The sequence below is a fragment of the Octopus bimaculoides genome, chromosome 4 (assembly GCF_046866305.1).
Source record: "Octopus bimaculoides isolate indiv1 chromosome 4, ASM4686630v1, whole genome shotgun sequence".
Classification (NCBI taxonomy): domain Eukaryota; kingdom Metazoa; phylum Mollusca; class Cephalopoda; order Octopoda; family Octopodidae; genus Octopus; species Octopus bimaculoides.
The window spans coordinates 7,995,782-8,015,482 of NC_142931.1; the positions used below are offsets into that span (position 1 = coordinate 7,995,782).

General features: G+C 37.8%; 1 protein-coding gene across 2 annotated transcripts in view; it reads right to left on the reverse strand.

Annotated features, from left to right (window-relative positions):
- Nucleotides 1-13,749: 13,749 nt before the first annotated feature.
- Nucleotides 13,750-19,701, reverse strand: part of LOC106877493 (uncharacterized) — a 96,555-nt gene continuing 90,603 nt past the window's right edge. For both annotated transcript variants that reach the window (XM_014926415.3, XM_052966878.2), the window contains 2 exons: nt 15,603-16,513; nt 13,750-14,154 (listed from right to left, as the gene is read on the reverse strand). In XM_014926415.3, the coding sequence (XP_014781901.2) occupies nt 13,921-14,154; nt 15,603-16,513 (1,145 nt within the window). In that variant the 3' untranslated portion in view covers nt 13,750-13,920. The remainder of the gene's footprint in view (nt 14,155-15,602; nt 16,514-19,701) is intronic.

Genomic DNA, 19,701 nt, shown 5'->3' on the forward strand with positions numbered 1-19,701 from the left:
TTTTACCTGTGGATCTCTTCGATTCTTATTTTACTCGGATGGATCCCAGAGTTATTCGAGGTTTAAAAAATCCTAGTATACTTTTGTAATTAAACATTATTAGCAGTTGCATAAACATTTATTAAAATATTTTGTCTATTACTGTAAGAGTATAACCAATTTATTGCACATAAAGTAAGCAAGAAAACCTTATATGGACCCTTAAAAGGGATCCCGGTTGTGAACTACTGTCGTATAGTATAGAACAGCTTGCTTTAGCACATACTTATCAGATGATAGGAAAAACGTCTACTGATATTGTCAATAATGTATTTATTAATTATAATTGGGTGGTTAGAATGATGTATAATGTATATTGTTTCTTTATCCGCCTGTGGGTAGTACTTACCCATGTTTGGGTTTAAATTTAGGTCCAGAAATTTATCATAAATTTAAGAAATATTTGTGTGCGTACTTTTAGTAACCTCGCTGTGTGAATAACTTCTTTTTGCCTCATTTAAAATAATGTAACATCATAAACGATCATGTCCATCTCGGAACCCCTATAATCGTTTCTAACTCCGTGATTAAATCCATTATTACCTTATTTTGTCTGTATTTATTTAGCAGTACATTGTTATCTTTTATCTTTTTCCTCCTTTAGTCATTAGACTGCGGTCATGGTGGAGCACTACCTTGGAGAATTTCAGTCGAGGAATCGACCCCCAATACTTTTTATAGCCTAGTACTTATTCTATCGGGATCTTATGCCGAACCACTAAGTTACGGGGACATAAACACACCAGCATCAGTTGTCAAGCGATGGTGGGGTGGGGGGACAAGCACAGACATAAAAATACAGACATACACACACACATACACATATATATACGACGGAATTTCCAGTTTTCGTCTACCAAATGCACTCACAAAGCTTTGGTCGGACCAAGGCTATAGTAGAAGACACTTGCCCAAGGTGCTACGCAGTGGGACTGAACACGGAACCATGTAGTTGGTGAGCAATCTACTTACCACACAACCACTCCTGCGCATGTGTATTTTTCTAAAGCTTCAGGCCGACCAAAGCCTTGTGAGTAGAACCAATGTTTTATACGATCTTAACACACTCAATACGCGAAATGAGCCCTTCCTGAAGGCCCTTAATAATACTCTTCCTTAAGAATACTTGTGAATTCTTTTGTTTCTCTATTCCTATACTTGCAATGTGATATATTCTGTCTTTCTTAACAAGATATTCTGCGTTTGTTTCTTGGTTTTAAAACTATATCCCAGTAATTTAAGACATGCTAATTCTTCCCCATTCCTTTCCGAAATATCCTCTAGATATTCAGTTTCATTTGTAACTCCAATTTCAATAGCTCTGAATCATTTTTACTTTTTGTATTTAATTATCTGGGTTTGATTGCATCTTATTTGTTCTCCGTAATTATAAAGTGAGTTTTTTATTCTCTCTTTCGAAACGCAAAACATTGTATTGTAGCTTCTCTCTGGTAAAATATTAGTTGGCTTCCTTCAACAACTAAACTCGATTGCTGTCCATGTGTGTTTATGTGTGTGTATGTATGTCTGTCTCTGTGTGTGTGTGTGTGTGTGTGTGTGTGTGTGTCTATGTATGTCTGTTTGTGTGTGTGTTGCAATAATTTTGGATGCTATTTTTTCTACAAAACAAAGTTTCTGTTCGTATGTACGATGAAAATAGCAGAATATTGTCACATTTATCTTTTTGTTAAGAACATTATTTACGATGAGGTTTCAATGAAATTAGAAATCCTTATAGTTTTGCGATATTTAAGATTATTTAAACAGAATTAAGGCGTAGATCGAACTGTGTAAAGTGGAGGGCATTAGAGGGACAATGATATTATTTACACTATCGTAACATATTCTCTATTCTACTGACTTCTGTCCAGGTTCACATATTGTGGGGTTTTTTTGTGTTTTAATTAGATATAATAGGCGCAGACGCAACAATGTGGTAGAAGTTTTCTCATTAAATCCACGGATCTGGGCTCAGTCCCACTGCATGGTACATCAGCATGTCTTTTTTTGTAAACCTTCGGGCCGAGCAAAGCCTTGTGAATAGAATTGATCGACGGAAACTGAAAGAAGCCAGTAGCATATATATATATATATATATATATATATATATATATATTTATATGTGTGTGTTTGTGTGTATGTGTGTGTATGTGTGTGTATGTGGGTATTTGTGTGTATGTATGTGTGTGTGTTTGTGTGCATGAAATATATATGTCACAAAATGACAAAGGGCTCCGATCAACATCAGCATTGCTGACTCTTATTTCTAGCAATACTGGTGTTGATTAGCGGCCTTTGTCAATTTGTTGACGTATGAATGTATATATGTATATATGTATATGTATATATATATATATATATATATATATATATATATATATATATATATATATATATATATATATATATTGATAGGTAGATAGATAGATAGATAGATAGATAGATAGATAGATAGATAGATAGGTAGATAGATAGATAGATACATTTCTTTTATTAGCCACACAGGGCTCAACGAAGATGGGACAAATACAATGTAGAGCTTTTCTTTTTGGGAGGGGGAAGGAAGGAAAGAAAAAAAAAAAAAAAAAAAAAAATTGGTGGTGTCGATCAAAAGGGATCGTAGGAAGGGAAAAAGGGGCAGTTCGATCAAAAGGGATCGAAAAAAAAGAAAAGGAAAGGCCGATCAATAGGGATCGTGTATCACACAGTAATGTTCTCGTGTAAAAAGAGGGGAGGACAGTTTAGGTTTAGCCGTGGAAGGAAAAGCCTACGGAAAAGACCACGGTAACCTTGGTCAATATTCTCATTGAAGAAACTATAACAGTAAGTGACTCTCTTTTGCCTTTTTGTTTTATTTTTTTTTCTTGTTCATAGGGTTATGCTCAAGATGGCTCCGTCGTTCACACGTGCCATCCTTGCTACATTCACCCATCTTTTTTTGAAGCATTCACTAGACAAGACTTCCCTTTCTACTCTCAACTTCCTCTTCAGGTGATACTTGAAGAAGTTGATGAGAGATTGCCCAGAGAGGAAAGTCTTTGTCTCTAGACCTTTCAGACGCGTCCACCATACACATTCTTTCGCCATAGCCACAAGTACGATGAAAATAGCTCTTCCTTCCCGTTTAAAGGAAGGAGGCGCGACAATATTCACGATAGACTCGGCTGATAGACCGACTCGTCCCACAGGCGATAGCAGTTGTTCGACGTAAGCCCACAGCTCGGAAATGGTGGGACACTGTACGAGTGCGTGCAGAACGGTTTCGTCGCTCTGCCGGCATCTCGGACAGGTCGGCCCCGTGTTTCTCGAGCCATGCCTGTAGAGCTTATCCCGAACGGGTAGTGCTTCTCGATAGCACTGCCAGGCCAGGGATCTCTGGAAGTTGTCCATAGGTCCCGGCCCGAAGGTCGTCTTAAACAGGCGGGTCAGGTATTCCTCGTCGACGCCCAGGTTCGCCCCGAGATCGTCGTCGTACCTTCCCTCCACTAATCCACTATAGAATGCGTTAGTTGTGATGCAGTCGCTCAAGGTTGACCCGGGTTGTTGGAGTTGCCGAAGAGCAGCGCGACACTCGCGGTGCCATTCGCCCTTCCTCGGCCTCTTCTTGATCCATGACTGCAGTTCGGTCATGGAGACGAGCTGCGGGAAAGCGCGCCGCACAAACGGCGACCACACCTGTTCACCGCTGTCTACGTAGAGCCGGAGATGTCGCAGTCTCAGCGCGTGTCTGCGCATCATCAACCACGGCATGCCCAGTCCTCCTTTTAACGGGTGTTGGCAGCAAACGGATCGCCTAACCATCGGAACGCTTCCTTTCCACAAGAAGCGGAAGAGGATGCGCTCCAGTTTGGTGATGGTAGGGTCGGGACAAGGAACGACGGTCAGGCGGTAGTAGATGACGGACGCGATGTACGTGTTCCCCACCTCCGCCCGACCTTTCAGGGAAAGCTTCCTCTCGGCCCATTGCCGGGCTAGAGTGGCCACCCTTCTCGTTATCTCGTCCCAGTTCTTCTCCGTTTGGAGGTCTGGACCAAACCAGACCCCGAGCATCTCAACCGGACCGTCAGTCCAACGTCCCACGACGGAGGCGCTACTTGACGGCATGGGGTTGCTTCTCCAGGTGCCGAGCCGCAAGCCCACTGACTTATCCCGGTTGATTTTCGCTCCCGTTACCGCTTCGTATTCTCTCAGTGTCTCGCCGACAAGCTCGATGTGCTTTTGGCTAGACACTATGACGGTGACGTCGTCCGCGTATGACGACACGCTCGTCCCGCATCCCAACTCTCGCGGGATGCCCCTCAGCGTCGCCAGCTTCCGCAGTAGTGGCTCGAGAGTCAACACGTACAGAAGCGACGAGAGGGGGCATCCCTGACGGACCGAACGTGCAATGTCGAAGGGTCTTGATAGATGCCCATTGACGCGAACTACCGAACGGATGCCTCTGTACAAAGCAGCAATCCAGCCGCGGAAAATGGGACCGAAGCCGGCTGCTATGAGGACAGCCTCCAAGTATTGATGGTCTACCCTATCGAAAGCTTTCGATTGATCTAAATTGATCAGGGCCCCACCCATGCCAGGTTCCTTAACTACCCTCTCTATGATGTAGCGCATCAGATGGAGGTTGTCATGGATGCTCCTGCCCGGCACCGCGCACGTTTGCGCCTTGCCGATCAGTTTCTCGATGACAAGCGCCAACCGCTTGGCTAACACCTTGGCCAAAATTTTCAAGTCTGCATTGAGCAGAGTGATGGGCCTAAAGTTATCTATGACGTCCCCCTTGTTTGGATCTTTCTTCAGCAGCGTTACGGCTCCTCGACTCACAAAACCGGGAATGCTCCCGTTTTGCTGCCAGTTGCAGTACACCGCCACCAAGACGTCTCCAAACAAGTCTGGCTTACAGTTGTAAAGCTCGTAGGGCAGACCATCCAAACCCGGAGATTTGTCCCTCGAGCATCCCGCCATCGCGTCCCTCACTTCCGCCGCCGTGATGGCACCTTCGCAGCACTCCGCCTCTCTTGCCGAGAGTCGTGGCAGGCTGTGCAGGTAGGCACTGAAGTCTACCCTGCGTTCTCGGTCGCCATTCGTCCCAAACAGTCGAGCAAAGTGCCGCTGAAAGGCCTCACACATTTTGCTTGGCTCGAGCAGTTCGCGCCCCTGTTCGTCCACCAGAGACCGAATGGTGGCTTTGTTGCCCTGTTGCGCCTCCGCCACCCGGGCCTCTCGTGCGGCTCCAACACCTTCGTTTCTTAGAGCACGCATCCTAGCCCTGACAACGCACCCTTCGTGTTTGGCGTTGAAGTGTTGGTCAAGGGACAACCTCGCCGCCAAAACGTCGGATGCGATGCCACTTCTAATTGCCTCTTCTAGCTTCTTAACTAGTTCACCCTCTACTCTGTTTCTGTCTATGGCTAGTGCTTTGCTATACCTAACCGCTTCTGCTTTTATTGCTCTCTTGAGGGCAAACCACCATTTGTTATTGATGATGGCTCCTGTCAAAGCCCTCTTTACTAACGTGCTAATCCGGTCTCTGAAAACTGGTCTCGACGGGAAAGACGCGTTTAGTTTCCAGTAACCGGAGCCCTGCCTATGTGTCTTATCTAAGTCTAGCGTACACGTCACAAGTTTGTGATCCGTGTAGCTGACTATGTGAAATTGTGGACACCCTATGCTATCTCTATCTACTCTCCTACACAGTATTCTATCTAGATACGATCTCGACGACCCGATGCGGTTTGTCCATGTCCACATTGGCGCATTCGGGTAATCGAGTCGGTACCTGTCAGACAGTTGAAAGCGTCTGAGCAGGTCTTTGAGGCATTTGCATCCCCGTCTATTCCTATCTCTGCCCACATAGTCTAGATGCGTGTCCAAGGTAGCATTCCAATCCCCCACTAAAAGTAAAGGACGAGACGTTCCTAGGAATACTTCTAGACGTCGAAAGAAATCCGGCCTACCTGTTAAAGGTGGTGCGTATACTGATATGAGTCGAAAAGCACACCCATCGCTGCCATCGACATCCAGAACAACCAATCTACCCTCCGGGTCTATGAATACTGTCTTTACTTCGAGATCCAGACTCTTGCGAAAGAGTACCGCCGTGCCACTACCGCCCATTCTCGGCAGACAGGGAGAAAAATAAATGTTAAACTGTCTGCCAAACATGGACGATAGGGCCCGCGGATCATGGAGTCTGGTCTCGCTTATGGCTATGATTTCTAGTTTATGTGACTTTATGTCATTTAGGAGGTACCCTTGTTTCCAAGGGGACCCCAAGCCACGCGCATTTACACAACCAATCTTGAGCATCATTTTGATTTGAGTGTTAAAGTTTTATAAAGAGAGTCACTTACCGTTTGAGAGTTTTTGTGTCTCCTCCTTCGGGTTTTCTTCGAGGAGATCACTATATAGTTTTTTCGCCAGGTATTTTTGGCATTTGCCAACTGCCTTTGGAAAAATAGATTTTAGTGTGTGGTGTAGGGTTGGTGTTATGTGTAGTATTTTGATGTGTTCTGGCGGTGTTGTGTATGGGTGGTTGCTGGTTTTTATGTCTTCGTTTGTTATGTTTGTTTTTGTGTTGATGTATTCCATCAACTCTGAGTTTTTTGTGTTGATGGCAGTGAGCATTGTGTGTGTACTTGCTTTTGGGGTTTTGTTGCTTGTGTTGTAGTTGTGTGTGCTTGTGTTGGTGTCTGGAGTGTTTTCGGGAGTTGTGTATCTCCCTGCTTTGTTTGTGTTTGCTTTTCTTTTCTTGCTCCTCTTCCTCCTTCCTTTCTGGGCTATTTGCCATTCCTCATTACTTTCATCTTCCGACGAAGGTTCTGAGGAATCGGAAGGGGGTAGGGGCAAATTGTGAGCGTCTGTGTGTGCTTGTGTGAGTGGTTGTGTTGCTGTTTTTGTTGGTGCTGATGGCTTGTTATTTGTGTGAGGTGTGTGTGATGTGGGGGAGGGGGAAACAGTGTTGGAATTTTCTTTCTTTTCCCCTGCTTCCTCACTTGTTGTTTTTGCAGATGCTGTTGTCTTCTCAGTTGCCAGTGTTGCTTGTGTTTCTCTTGTTTTGATTGTTGATGGTGGTGTTGGTAGTAGGGTTTTTTTTCCGGGTTTTGGTGGTTGTCCTTGTTGCTTTTTTTGGTTGGCGGCGGTTGGGCAACTGTCCTTGAGGTGTCCCTCGCTGCCGCATACATAACAACGTGGCCGCCTTCCTTCCACCACTACATATAACTTGTGGTCCTTTGCCAGTTGGATGTGTGTGGGGATCTTTTGGCACTCCTCTTCAGTGATGTGGAGGAGGACTTCGACTTTTTTTCCCCCTTCCCAGTTTTTCTCCTCTGCAGTAGCAATTTCTAATATATTTGCCTCCTCCATTTCGAGGCATATAGAACCTACTATCCACTGTGTTTCCACTTGTGAAGGGACATTCTTTACTGTCACCTTCGTCACTCTCTGTCCAAGATAACTCGGTATCATCACCAAGTCATCTGTGTGGAGAGAGAGTGTTGAAAATTCCTTCGCTAACTGTTCGCTCTTAAAGCGTACTAGGACCGTGGCAAATTTTCGTCCCCAAGTAACATGACTTTGAAAGGGCCATATCGGTTTGAGACAAATCTCAATTTTTTGGGTGGAGAAACTCTCCGGTCGCTTCGTTTTCTTGTTGATAAGTCTGTATGATATGTGCTTCTTGTTTGTATTTTCAATAATTGCTTTTGGTATGTGTATTTGTACAGTGTCACCTTCTTTCGTGAGAAGGGATTTTGTGTCATTGATTTGTTTTTGGGTGAATGTTAATATTGTTCTTTTTTCTTTCGTTGCATCGGCAAAATTTGTTTTTGTGATGCTGGCAGATATGTTGTTTGTGGCGTTTGTGGTGTTGTTTATCTTGTTCGTCTTGTAGTTGTTGATGGTGGTATTGACAGTGGTGTTGGTACTGCCAGGTTCAAAGGTGGTGGTATTGGCGGCAGAGTTTGTCGTAGTAGTGGTGGTGTTGGTGTTGAAGGTCGGTGTCCTGTTGTTGTTGCTGTTGTTATTGTCACTGGTAGTAGCAGTGGTGAGGACAGTGGTCGTGTTAGCAAGGACATTTGTGTCGTTGTCGTTGTTGTTGCTGTTGTTGTTGTTGTCTTTGTCGTTGTTGTTGTTGTTGTCACTGGTGACGGTGGCAGGCAAGACTGCTGTAGCAGCAGAGTTTGTACACGTGATGGTGGTAGTCGTGGTGGTTGAGGCAGCAGCAGTTGACTCAGAATCATTGCTCTTCTTCATCACTTGTCTGCGTTCATGCGGAACGGCATTAAGTGTTTTCGCCTCTGGCATTAGGAGCGGGAAGTCGGCCTCGTTGAAAACCTTAGCCATATTCGTTTTAAAGAATATGGCTAGGAACGAGGAAGATATGTTTGAATTTTTGGAAATAAGGCTCTAAATAGAGCTATTTCCGATTTGAAAAATATATGTTCACGAAGTATTTTGTGTTATACACAACTTATACAAAATTTTAAAACAAAATAGGTCTTTTAAGAGGTGAAAAATGCAACTTACATGGGAGCCGATGTGTCTACCGTCCGTCCATGATGATAGATAGATAGATAGATAGATTGATAGATAGATAGATAGATAGATAGATAGATAGATACATACATACATACATACATACACAAATACATACATACTTGTATGTATGTATACCCGTGTGTATGTGTGTATGTGGCACCTTGGGCAAGTCTCTTCTACTATAGCCTCGGGCCGACCAAAGCCTTGAGTGGATTTGGTTGACGGAAACTGTAAGAAGCCCATCCTATATATGTATATGCATATATATATATATATATATATGTGTGTTTGTGTGTCTGTGTTTGTCCCCCCAACATCGCTTGACAACCGATGCTAGCGGTTCGGCAAAAGTGAACGATAGAATAGGTACTAGGCTTACAAAGAATAAGTCCTGGGGTCGATTTGCTCGACTAAAGGCGGTGCTCCAGCATGGCCACAGTCAAATGACTGAAACAAGTAAAAGAGTACAAGAGTGGCCTAATTTTCTGTGGATTACTTTCTGCATTGATAATCATTTAGCCATATCATACTTCTAAATAGTTGATGGGTGTAGGAATAATATGAAGGAAAAGAAATTTGCAGTAGGTTTATGTCTTGTAGAGGGGTGATTACAAAGTGCAGGGAAATGTGGACACAAAATGGATAAGGAGAAAAGGAGAGACGTGTAGATCTACAGTATTGAAATAGAAGTGGCTAACGAGTGTAGAGGTGCATAAGCCGTTGTAGTAGCCGTAGAAAAAACAGAGAGGAGACAGTAAATATATGACAGAGATGGTAGTGTGATTGGTTGCTGTATGTTGGTAAACGATTAAATATCAATCTGCTGAGCAGCGTTTCTTTGGAAGTGGTTCAAAATTTATGTAAGCACATTCAGTGGATCATCTTAACACAAGACGAAGGAGCAGTGCTCTTCTTAGAATCATACTTGGAAAATTGCAATGGGAGGTTAGTCGGTTATAACAGCTCATTTATTTTATCGATCTCTGAAAGATGCAAGGCAAACACACAATCAATAAGGTTTGATTACAGGAATATAATGAGAGGCATCTAACACGTCAAATTTTTCTCCATCTCTACCATTTGTTCTATTACAAGACAATTCTTGGGCAAAGTCAATTCGCAGCTTTTACAAAAGAACCAAAATAAGAATTGGTGGTGCAGTCATGAAATAGAAAAGTCAAAGACTATGAGGGGAAAATGTTATTTTATTACAAAATTTAATACAAAGTTGAGGAGAGTGATTACTGAAAGAGAAATCAACAGAAATAGTTACAAATATTTAGAATATGACTATAAAATTTATCATCTCTGTTCATTGAAAATAATATTACTTTGTCTGCCTATACTAACTTATAGTTCAAATAATATTATATATTATGTATATTATAAATATAAATATGAATATAAATATAAATATATATATATATATATATATATATATATATATATATATATATATATATATATATATATATATATATACATATATATATATATATATATATATATATATATATATATATACATACATACATATATATATATATATATATATATATATATATATATATATAAATATATAATATTATATATATATATACATACATATACATGCATATATATATGCATATATATACATACATATATATATATATATATATATATATATATGTATATATAATATGTATATATACACATATAGTTTATTCACATTGAATATTTTTTCACACGACTGAAGCTCCAAGCAACTCTTTCTTCAAGCAAAAATTGTCTCCCTTCTCTTTTCACTGATCTGGTTGGTTCTTATATATAGTTTTAGATAAAGTTGATAATCTTGTATATATGCAACGTTTTCAATAGTTTGCGACGAATGTGTTTTATTCAAGGCGTTGTATATGGCTGTTGTTCCATTTGCGATTGTTTTGTGTAGTCTATAACAGTTGCAACAAAATGTGCCAGAGCGTAGTAATACAACATGCTGTTACGCAACGTATAATTTAGACAAGTAACAAATATACAACCTTTAGCGGTTTCAAATAACGAAGACACTATAACCAACGAATCGGAAAATGAAACGACGACGGCCATAGATAGCATCTTATAATAAAACAACATTAGCAAACGGCCAATGGAAACGATTGCCAGAGAAAAAGGAATGTACCATATGCAAAATATGTTGGGTATGAATACTGAAAGAAGACAATTGTTGCATGAAGATCAGAATGATGTGAAAATCAATTCGCGAGAAAAATAAACGAAGTAAATACTCCAGACCATATGTTTTGTACTCTGCTCCTTTCATTGGCGAACTATAACACATGAAGATATATATATATATATATATATATATATATATATATATATATATATATATATATATATATATATATATATATACATATATATACACATACACATATACACGGACCGTATTTGATGGTATAAAAGACGCACGGGCGTATTAGACGTACCCCAATTTCAGCAGCGTATATTGAGGCAAAAAAGTTTTAAAGGATTCGTGTATTGTAGGCCCCATTGTAGGAGATGTTTTAAAAAGTACTATTGTTTGAATCGAAAGTGCGTCTTATATGTCACCAAATACAATATACATGTATGTCTGTATATATATGTATATATGTAAATATACTTATATACATACACACACACACACACACACACACACACACACACACACACACACACACACACACACACACACACACACACACACACACATATATATATATATATATATATATATATATATATACATACACACAGAGATATACATATATCCGTGTCTATATTGTTGATTTGTTAATATGTGTTTCTGTTCGGAATTGAAATTGCTTTTGCACATTCTACTTTTGCTAAAATGATTTCTGCATTAATACTTTTGGTTTACTTGAATAAATGTTCAGATACTATTTCTTCTCTACTTAGGATGACTTTACCTCATTCAATTTCGTCGACATTTTATCGTATGTAAATTAATGCATCACTATCTAGAACACCAGACTTCACTGTCTTTATATTTTTATTATTACTGGATCTGTTTATATAATATAATAAAATAAAAAAACTTTAAGAATTCTTGACTACACAAATTTAAAATCTATTTAAATCAATCTTTGTAATTTTCAAAATACCGAAACCCATTTGCAAGCTACAAGAGCCTTTAAGCAGCTTTCCATGTCATAATTCCATGTTTAAACTCACATTCTATGAGGTTGTCTCTCCATTCAACACGTCTCTGCTTCTAAATTCAAACACAATAACAGTGGTTCTCAACCGAGGTCCCTATAATCCTTGGGAATTCATATAAGATGTTTTTATTAAAATTGATGTACAATGAATTGGTTATACTTCTAGAATACAAAAAATATTTTAATGTTTTTTTTTTTTAAATACAATTCTTAATAATATTCAATTATAAAAATATAATGGGACTTTTAAACCTCGATTGGCTTCGAGAGTCCACCTAAATAAAACAGAAATTAAAGAAGTCCACAGGCAAAGCATGGTTGAGAACTACTGCACTGTAGGAATATAACAATGGAGAAGTAAGCCTTGTCAAAACTTGGTTGATAATAACTTAATCTCATACTGAGAATTAGGATTAAGATAATCCGCAAGAAATTTTGTTATGTTATTAATATAATTTTTTAAAAAATCAACAGCCCAATACAGAATATAAACCATCACATATTTTGATATAGAATTAAAAAAACAAGTATAACGCTTATATTCTAAATTACGATGCAACTGCCAAAAAAACACTTCAATCAAAAACATTCATCTATAAATGTAAATACAAATTTTATATATTTAAATAGTCTTGTGGGATACATTTTCGCTCAGACATGTAGTTTTCCACTTGCATATACTCTGTTCATATAACATACACATTGTGAATATGCATGTATGTATAACTCATATCATACGTGGTTTCAACAAACATTCTATACATACATCGTTAAATACATAGAAATATATGTGTATCTGCATGTGTGTTTGCATGTATATATATGTATATATGTATGTCTGCTTATATATATATATATATATATATATATATATACGTGCCTATGTATATACGCTTTTGTTTTGCTTTATAGATACAATTGTGCGTGAGTGTGTGTGTGTGATTCCATTATTATGCAAGTACAAGAGTGAATGTATGTATGTATGGATGCCTCTCTGTTAATTTCTTCGTGTTTCTTTCTGCTGAAGAGCGTAGGCTCGAAACGTAAAAGACTTTCTCACCTTTACGAGCATTAAACTATTACACCTGTTTGTTGTTTATGCACCTGTCTTCGTCTTTTGGTTTTCTGTAAATTTCTACTATATATATATATATATATATATATATATATATATATATATATATATTGTATTTATATTCGCCAGCGTATCAGCTCTCCGTTTTGTGTGTAAGAGTGCACAAATTTTACTTTATTTGTTTTCATTTCTGTATTTACATATTGAGCGACATAACGATCAAACCATTTGAGAAATATGAATTATCCACATGACATTGGAATTGCTTTTATTATTCTTTCTAGAACTATCTGAGGAAATAATATTATCGCAGGTTATACATTCACATTCCCACGATTTGTAACTAGTTCGATAGGTGATAATGAAGGAAACTCTCAGCCCGCGAGTCACTCTGTTTCTTCTGCTAAAAACTAGTATATACATACGTACATACATACATACATACATGTATATATATATATATATATATATATATATATATATATATATATATATATATATATATATATATATATATATATATATATGTATATATATATATATATATTCATGCGTGTGTCTGTGTATACACACATGCATACATACACACATATATACAAATACATCCACACATACATACAAATGTATATATATATATATATATATATATATATATATATATATATATATATATATATATATATATATATATATATGTACATACACACTACATACGCACATGCATATAATTTTTTAAAAGAACCTTGTTTCTTAAACATGTATATATTGATATTGTTGTTACTGTTGCCCTCCTCGATTGGTTCAAATTATTACTAAATATCGTTTCAGTTATCATTCAACCCTGTGAAACTTTAACAAGAGCAATAACATAAAAAAACAACAACAAAAATAACGTCAATGAAACATATCAATCAAACATCGATAAATTGTCAACTTTAATTGCCTCTTAATGAAGAATTTAATGAAGAATTTCATTAACAGAAATAATTGCTTCTTCGTTTCTTAAATTCAGTCCACTTTTTCATATTTGACAATTTTCCAAGTCGGTATTCTCCCAGAACTTCGTCACCGACAGCCACAGGCAGAAACACTCATACCTTCATATTTATATTTGAATGTGTAACTCTGAGTGGTTGCATCTTGGTATAGTAAAGATATCGGTTCTAGTTTTATGGGTACACAACACGGCCTGGTGACTTTTTTGTTCTGAATGTGAAGGTTAGCTCTTATCATAGCATGTTTTGTTGGTTGTAGGTGCTGAGCCAAGGGATAGTAACATTTACCAATGCATTCGTTTGCCTGGAAAATACATTTAGAAATCAATAACTTTACATTTACATATACGATTAAAATTAATTAATGATTTCAAATTAATTATACGATTAAAATTAATTAATGATTTCAAATTAATTATATGATTAAAATTAATTAATGATTTAAAATGTTTGCACAAGGCCAGTAATTTCAAAGAAGCGGGTAATTCGATTACATCGACCCTAGCGCTCAGCTGGTACTTATTTTATCGATCCCGAAAGGATGAAAGGCAAAGTCAGCCTCAGCGGAATTTGAACTCTGAACGTAAAGACGGACGAAACGCTACTAAGCATTTTGTCCGGTGCGCCAACAATTTTGTCAGCTTGCTGCATTTCCAAGTCTATAAATATTCGTTTAAAACTTTGACAGCAATTTCGTGGGAGGGGGAAATTCGATTACATCGACCCCAGTGAATAACTGGTATTTATTTTATTGACCCCCCCCCCCCCGGAAATGATGAAAGGGGAAGTCGACCTTAGCGGAATTGAACTCAGAGCGTAATGAAGGGTGAAATAACGCTCAGCATTTTGACCGGCGTGTTAACGATTATGCCAGTTCGTCCCCTTTATAAGTTTATGAATATTAGAAATATCTTGTACAATCGTCCCTTTTTTTTTTAATCGACTTATTCCCCTTCCCGAAATTGCTGGCCTTCAAAGTTTGAAACCAGTATTTATAGACTTGTAAAAACTTAGCAGCGGTTAATCCGTCTTTACGTTCTTAGTTCAAATTTCACCTTTTATTCTTTCGGAGTCGTTAAAAGGAACCCGGGGAGTCGATGTATTCGACTTACTCCCTCCAACGAAATTACTGTCTTTGTGCTTACATTTGAAACTAATGATTGAAGTCTTGTCTATATACATCTACAAACATGATTTCTGTCAGTAGTAAATCGCAATCTCACGTAGAATGCTCTTGAATTCATTATATTAATGAGCAGACAGAATAAAGATATGATTAGAAGAACTGTACAATCTTAGAGTTTCTGTCAAGGCAAGATGCCAAAGTCAATGAACATTCTAACTGTGTTTCTAATCGAAACAATACATCTATCCTCGTTTATCACGTATGTGTGATTATAAAAAATAATAAGACACCGCGTTAAATGAATCTATTGTAAGCAATTAATGTTCTACAAATCTTTTAAAATAGGCATCTTGTTTGCTAGGTGCGTGTATGGTACGAAATATGCAGCCTCGTAATAAGAGCGACAATCAGTGCTGTTTGAGTAACTGAGCGTCCTGCATGGTCACTGAGGCGTACCATTGTGATTCAAGCAGTCTTACTGCTCGCAAGTCCGCGTTATCACAGATAAATCCGTGATAAGCGTAACACGGTTCACAATTTAGCGTATCGTGTTATCTGGGATGAGTAATGAATGAATCAGTGATGAATGAGAAGAGATGTACTTTTGTAATGAAAAGATTACTTACATCATATTTTTTCGGTGCTATAACCCAATCATGGCCATCGATGTTGCGAAATTCTACGACAAGTTTAGATTTTTTACAAATATTACGCCGAGCGGATTTCTTACTTCGCTTCACCCTCGTCTTTTCTGGTTGTACGTAATTCTTATCGGACCGTATACTTCGCCTCACTTTGGCATACGACGTAACTTCCGGTGTCGTGGTATCACTTTCACTGACACCATCGCCATATTCATCGTCATACTCATCAATATAATCGTCTTCCACCTCCTCCTCCTCCTCCTCTTCCTCCTCTTCCTCCTCTTCATCTTCCTCTTCATCGTCATAGTCATAGTTTGTGCTTCCTGACTGAGATTTTCTCGATCGACTCGTCGAGGTGTTATTACCGGTGCCCTCATTTTGCCTGACGATCATTTCGTGATGAAGAAACTCGTCTCTCTCTAGTTTATGAACGAGACGCTTGTTAATCTGCTTGGAAAAAACAACCAATAAAGGTTCTTTCTTATTACGAGGTGTGGTACTTATATCCATATCGTCCCCCCACGTATTATTAAATATACTCTCGATTGTCACTTGCAATATTTGAACATAACCTTTCCCTATTTCATCAATCCAACGTTTGACTGCCGGTGTAACATCAAAAGATTCCCAGCCACTATTTCTTCCATAGATATGCTTTTGAGACACAAGTCTTAGATGTGGAGAATCGTCTTTTATGATTTCTTCGTAGAGAGATACAATGCGGTTTTCACCCACATATCTGTTACGATCTCTTTCTACGAGTTTGTATAAGCGTAGTTGGGCCAGGTTTATTTGCTCACCTTTTGGGAAATTACTAATGTTGAAAACTAAAGTATGGTTCCGCGTGACAGCTCCGGGTAATTCCGTTTTCGCTGTAGTATTGAACAATATATCTGAAATTAATTAAAAATAAAACGAAATCAATAACACTGGTACAAAATATTAAAGCACACACGCACATAATATTACCACACACATATGTTATATGTGTGTGGTGTGTATGCACACATAAATATATATATATATATATATATATATATATATATATATATATATATATATATATATATATATATATATATATATAAGCGCCATCTGTGTTCTCTTTATATGTGTGTGTATGTGTGTGTGTGTGCGCGCGCACACCTGGATGCTTATGTATGTATATATATAAATTATTTTACTGAAAGGAGTTTAGAGCTTTTCTTGCGATGTTGCTCATTTTGCTGGAGGCAGGGGACTGACCCTCCTTCAGTTGACTGGTGGTATTCGATACAGGCTTAGATGTAATGATTATTGCACATTATCTGTCATGGGATTACGGCCATGCTGGGGCTGCCTTCAATGGTTTAGTTAAAAGAAATTGACCCTACTATTTCTTAGTTTTTAAAACGGAAACATATTCTATCGGGTTTTTTTTTGCCGAACCGTTAAGTTACGGGGACGTCAACAAACCAGTAGCAGATGTCAAGTGGGGGCTGGGAGAAACACAACCATATACTTACATACATACATACATACACACACTGATACATGCATACATACATACACACACTGATATATGCATACATACATACGCACACTTATACATGCATACATACATACATACATACATGCATACATACATACATACATACATACATACATACTTACATACATACATACATACGGTAGAATGTTCCAGTGAAGACCTCAATAAAAAATGTAAGCGCAACAGACCTGATATAATAATGATTTGGGATAGAGAAGAGAAACTGTGCACGGTTGTGGAAATTAGCTGCCCAGCGGATGTTAACATGAAGCTGAAGATCAGGGAAAAAAGAGAATGCCTATGCTGAACTATTGAGAAATATGAGGTTACTCTATCCAGATTATAAGTTCAGGTTTATACGTGTAATTATTGGGGCCCTGGGATATGTAACACGTTGCCTAAATATCAATTTTGAGAAATTAGGCTTCTCAAAACCAGAAAGGAGAAAGCTAATTCGAAGACTACAGATCCAATCCATCACTGGAACTGTAAAAATCTGTATGACTTTTTAGAAGTTTATCATTTAAATATATATGAGCATCTCTTGATATGTAACTATATGAATGAGAGTACATACATAAAACAAAATATAGAAATCTGCACATATATATACATGTATACATACCTATTGTTGACGTTGAAATTACAATGAAGAAACTTTGGATCTAAGTTAGAAACCGGATCTTTCTCTATTGGCAAAAAAATTCGGAAACAAAACTAAATAATGACATTCATACTTGCATAAATACCTGACTGTCAACCTGGTTAAACTTGGATGTTCCAAAAAAGAACCTAGCTGACTGATTCGCACATTACAATAAACTGAATAATGACGTACATACATACACAAAATACCCTGTTGTTGACGTTGAAATTCCAACGAAGGAACCTTGGATCTAGGTTAGAAACCGGTTCTTTCTCTATTGGCAAGAAATCTTGAAATAAACTGAACAATGACATACATAAATGCATGCATACATACATACATACATACATGCATGCATGCATACATACATATATGCATGCATACATGCATACATACATACATACATACATACATACATGCATACATACATGCATGCATACATACATATATGCATGCATACATACATACATACATACGTGCAAATATGCATATATACACGCACTCTCTCTCTCACTCACAAAGCTTTTGTAAATACTCCACAGGAATGGTTTACGTCTTTCGAACAATTAATGCTTCATGTCAAATGATGAGCTGCGTTTCTTCTATGTTTAGCAATGTTGAAGCGGGTGAGTTACATTCCTCTTTTCTACAAGTTTGGGAAAATGAGTAATATAAAAAGGATGGGTAAATAGTCACCTAACGCCCTTCATCGCCTAAAATAGACTGACACTGTAATATTACCTGGCGCATATCTTAGTAGGTGTAAAAAAGGAATGGCTAGATAGGGTGTGAGTGGAAAGAATTCGGTTGTTGTATTTAGCAGGCTGGGTGGCCTCGTACTGGTTTCTTCGGTGGATTGCAATATATTCTTTTTAATTATTAATGATAATTGATTCTTATAATTCTGTATGAAAGGAAAGACAGAGTTTCTTGTCATGTAGGAAGGGAAGTTAATTCTTAAGTCGGAATAAATCATAGCTTTCATATATGAATATTTATAAGTAATTACCATTATCGAACATTACTTAATATACATCGCTTTAAATTGATTTGCTGCTTTTCTGTTAACATGACAAAAACAAAGCAAAAAACTTATTTAGAGTCAATCTATTTTGAGAAATTGAAGCAAATTGCAAACACTGAAACATAAACGTACTCCATTGAAATCGGTCATGTAAGGCTGAAGCTATTATTTATGAAGTGGAGGTATTTCCACTATACAAAACATTTTGCGTAAACATGCCGGTATGTCGCAAAATAAACCAAAGAAAGTGATTTTATTCATGACTTTTCCTTTAAGAACATAAACACAATGAATGTAACTAAAGCAGGTAATTATGTCCCGACAGTGAATGAATGTGACAACATATTCTACATAAAAAAGATCGTAGAAAGATGCCACCTATCAATAATTCAATAATTAAAACTTATAACGATGGATATACGAGGGCGTGCTGAAAAGTTCCTGGTTCTAAGGGTGTCGCGAAAGGCGTGGTTGGAGGCCCAACTTTTCGATTTCGTTTACAGGGCTTAGAAAAATTAGACCGCTGCAATGTGTGTGAATCTGAGAAAGGAATATGGTGAATAAAATCATAATTAACTGATCTTTCTGAATTTTCTTTTACCCAAAGCCCAGAAATTTTCAGCACCCCTGTTATGTACAACTGTGAAGCAACTCATATTAATGAACCGCCATAAATCTAGAAATTGTCGCTTAATATCTTGTTTAAAGTGGAAAGTTACATAACTACAGACTGAATAGATGATCATACAGCTATATCCAAAGACCACTCACATTTTACGTTTTCTTCAATAACACCGTTAGAAACCCTCTTTTTTGTGTCTTCTAAGTAACGTGTCCTTTACGTCATTTGTTTCTGTTAGGCTTTGCTTCCAGCATAATA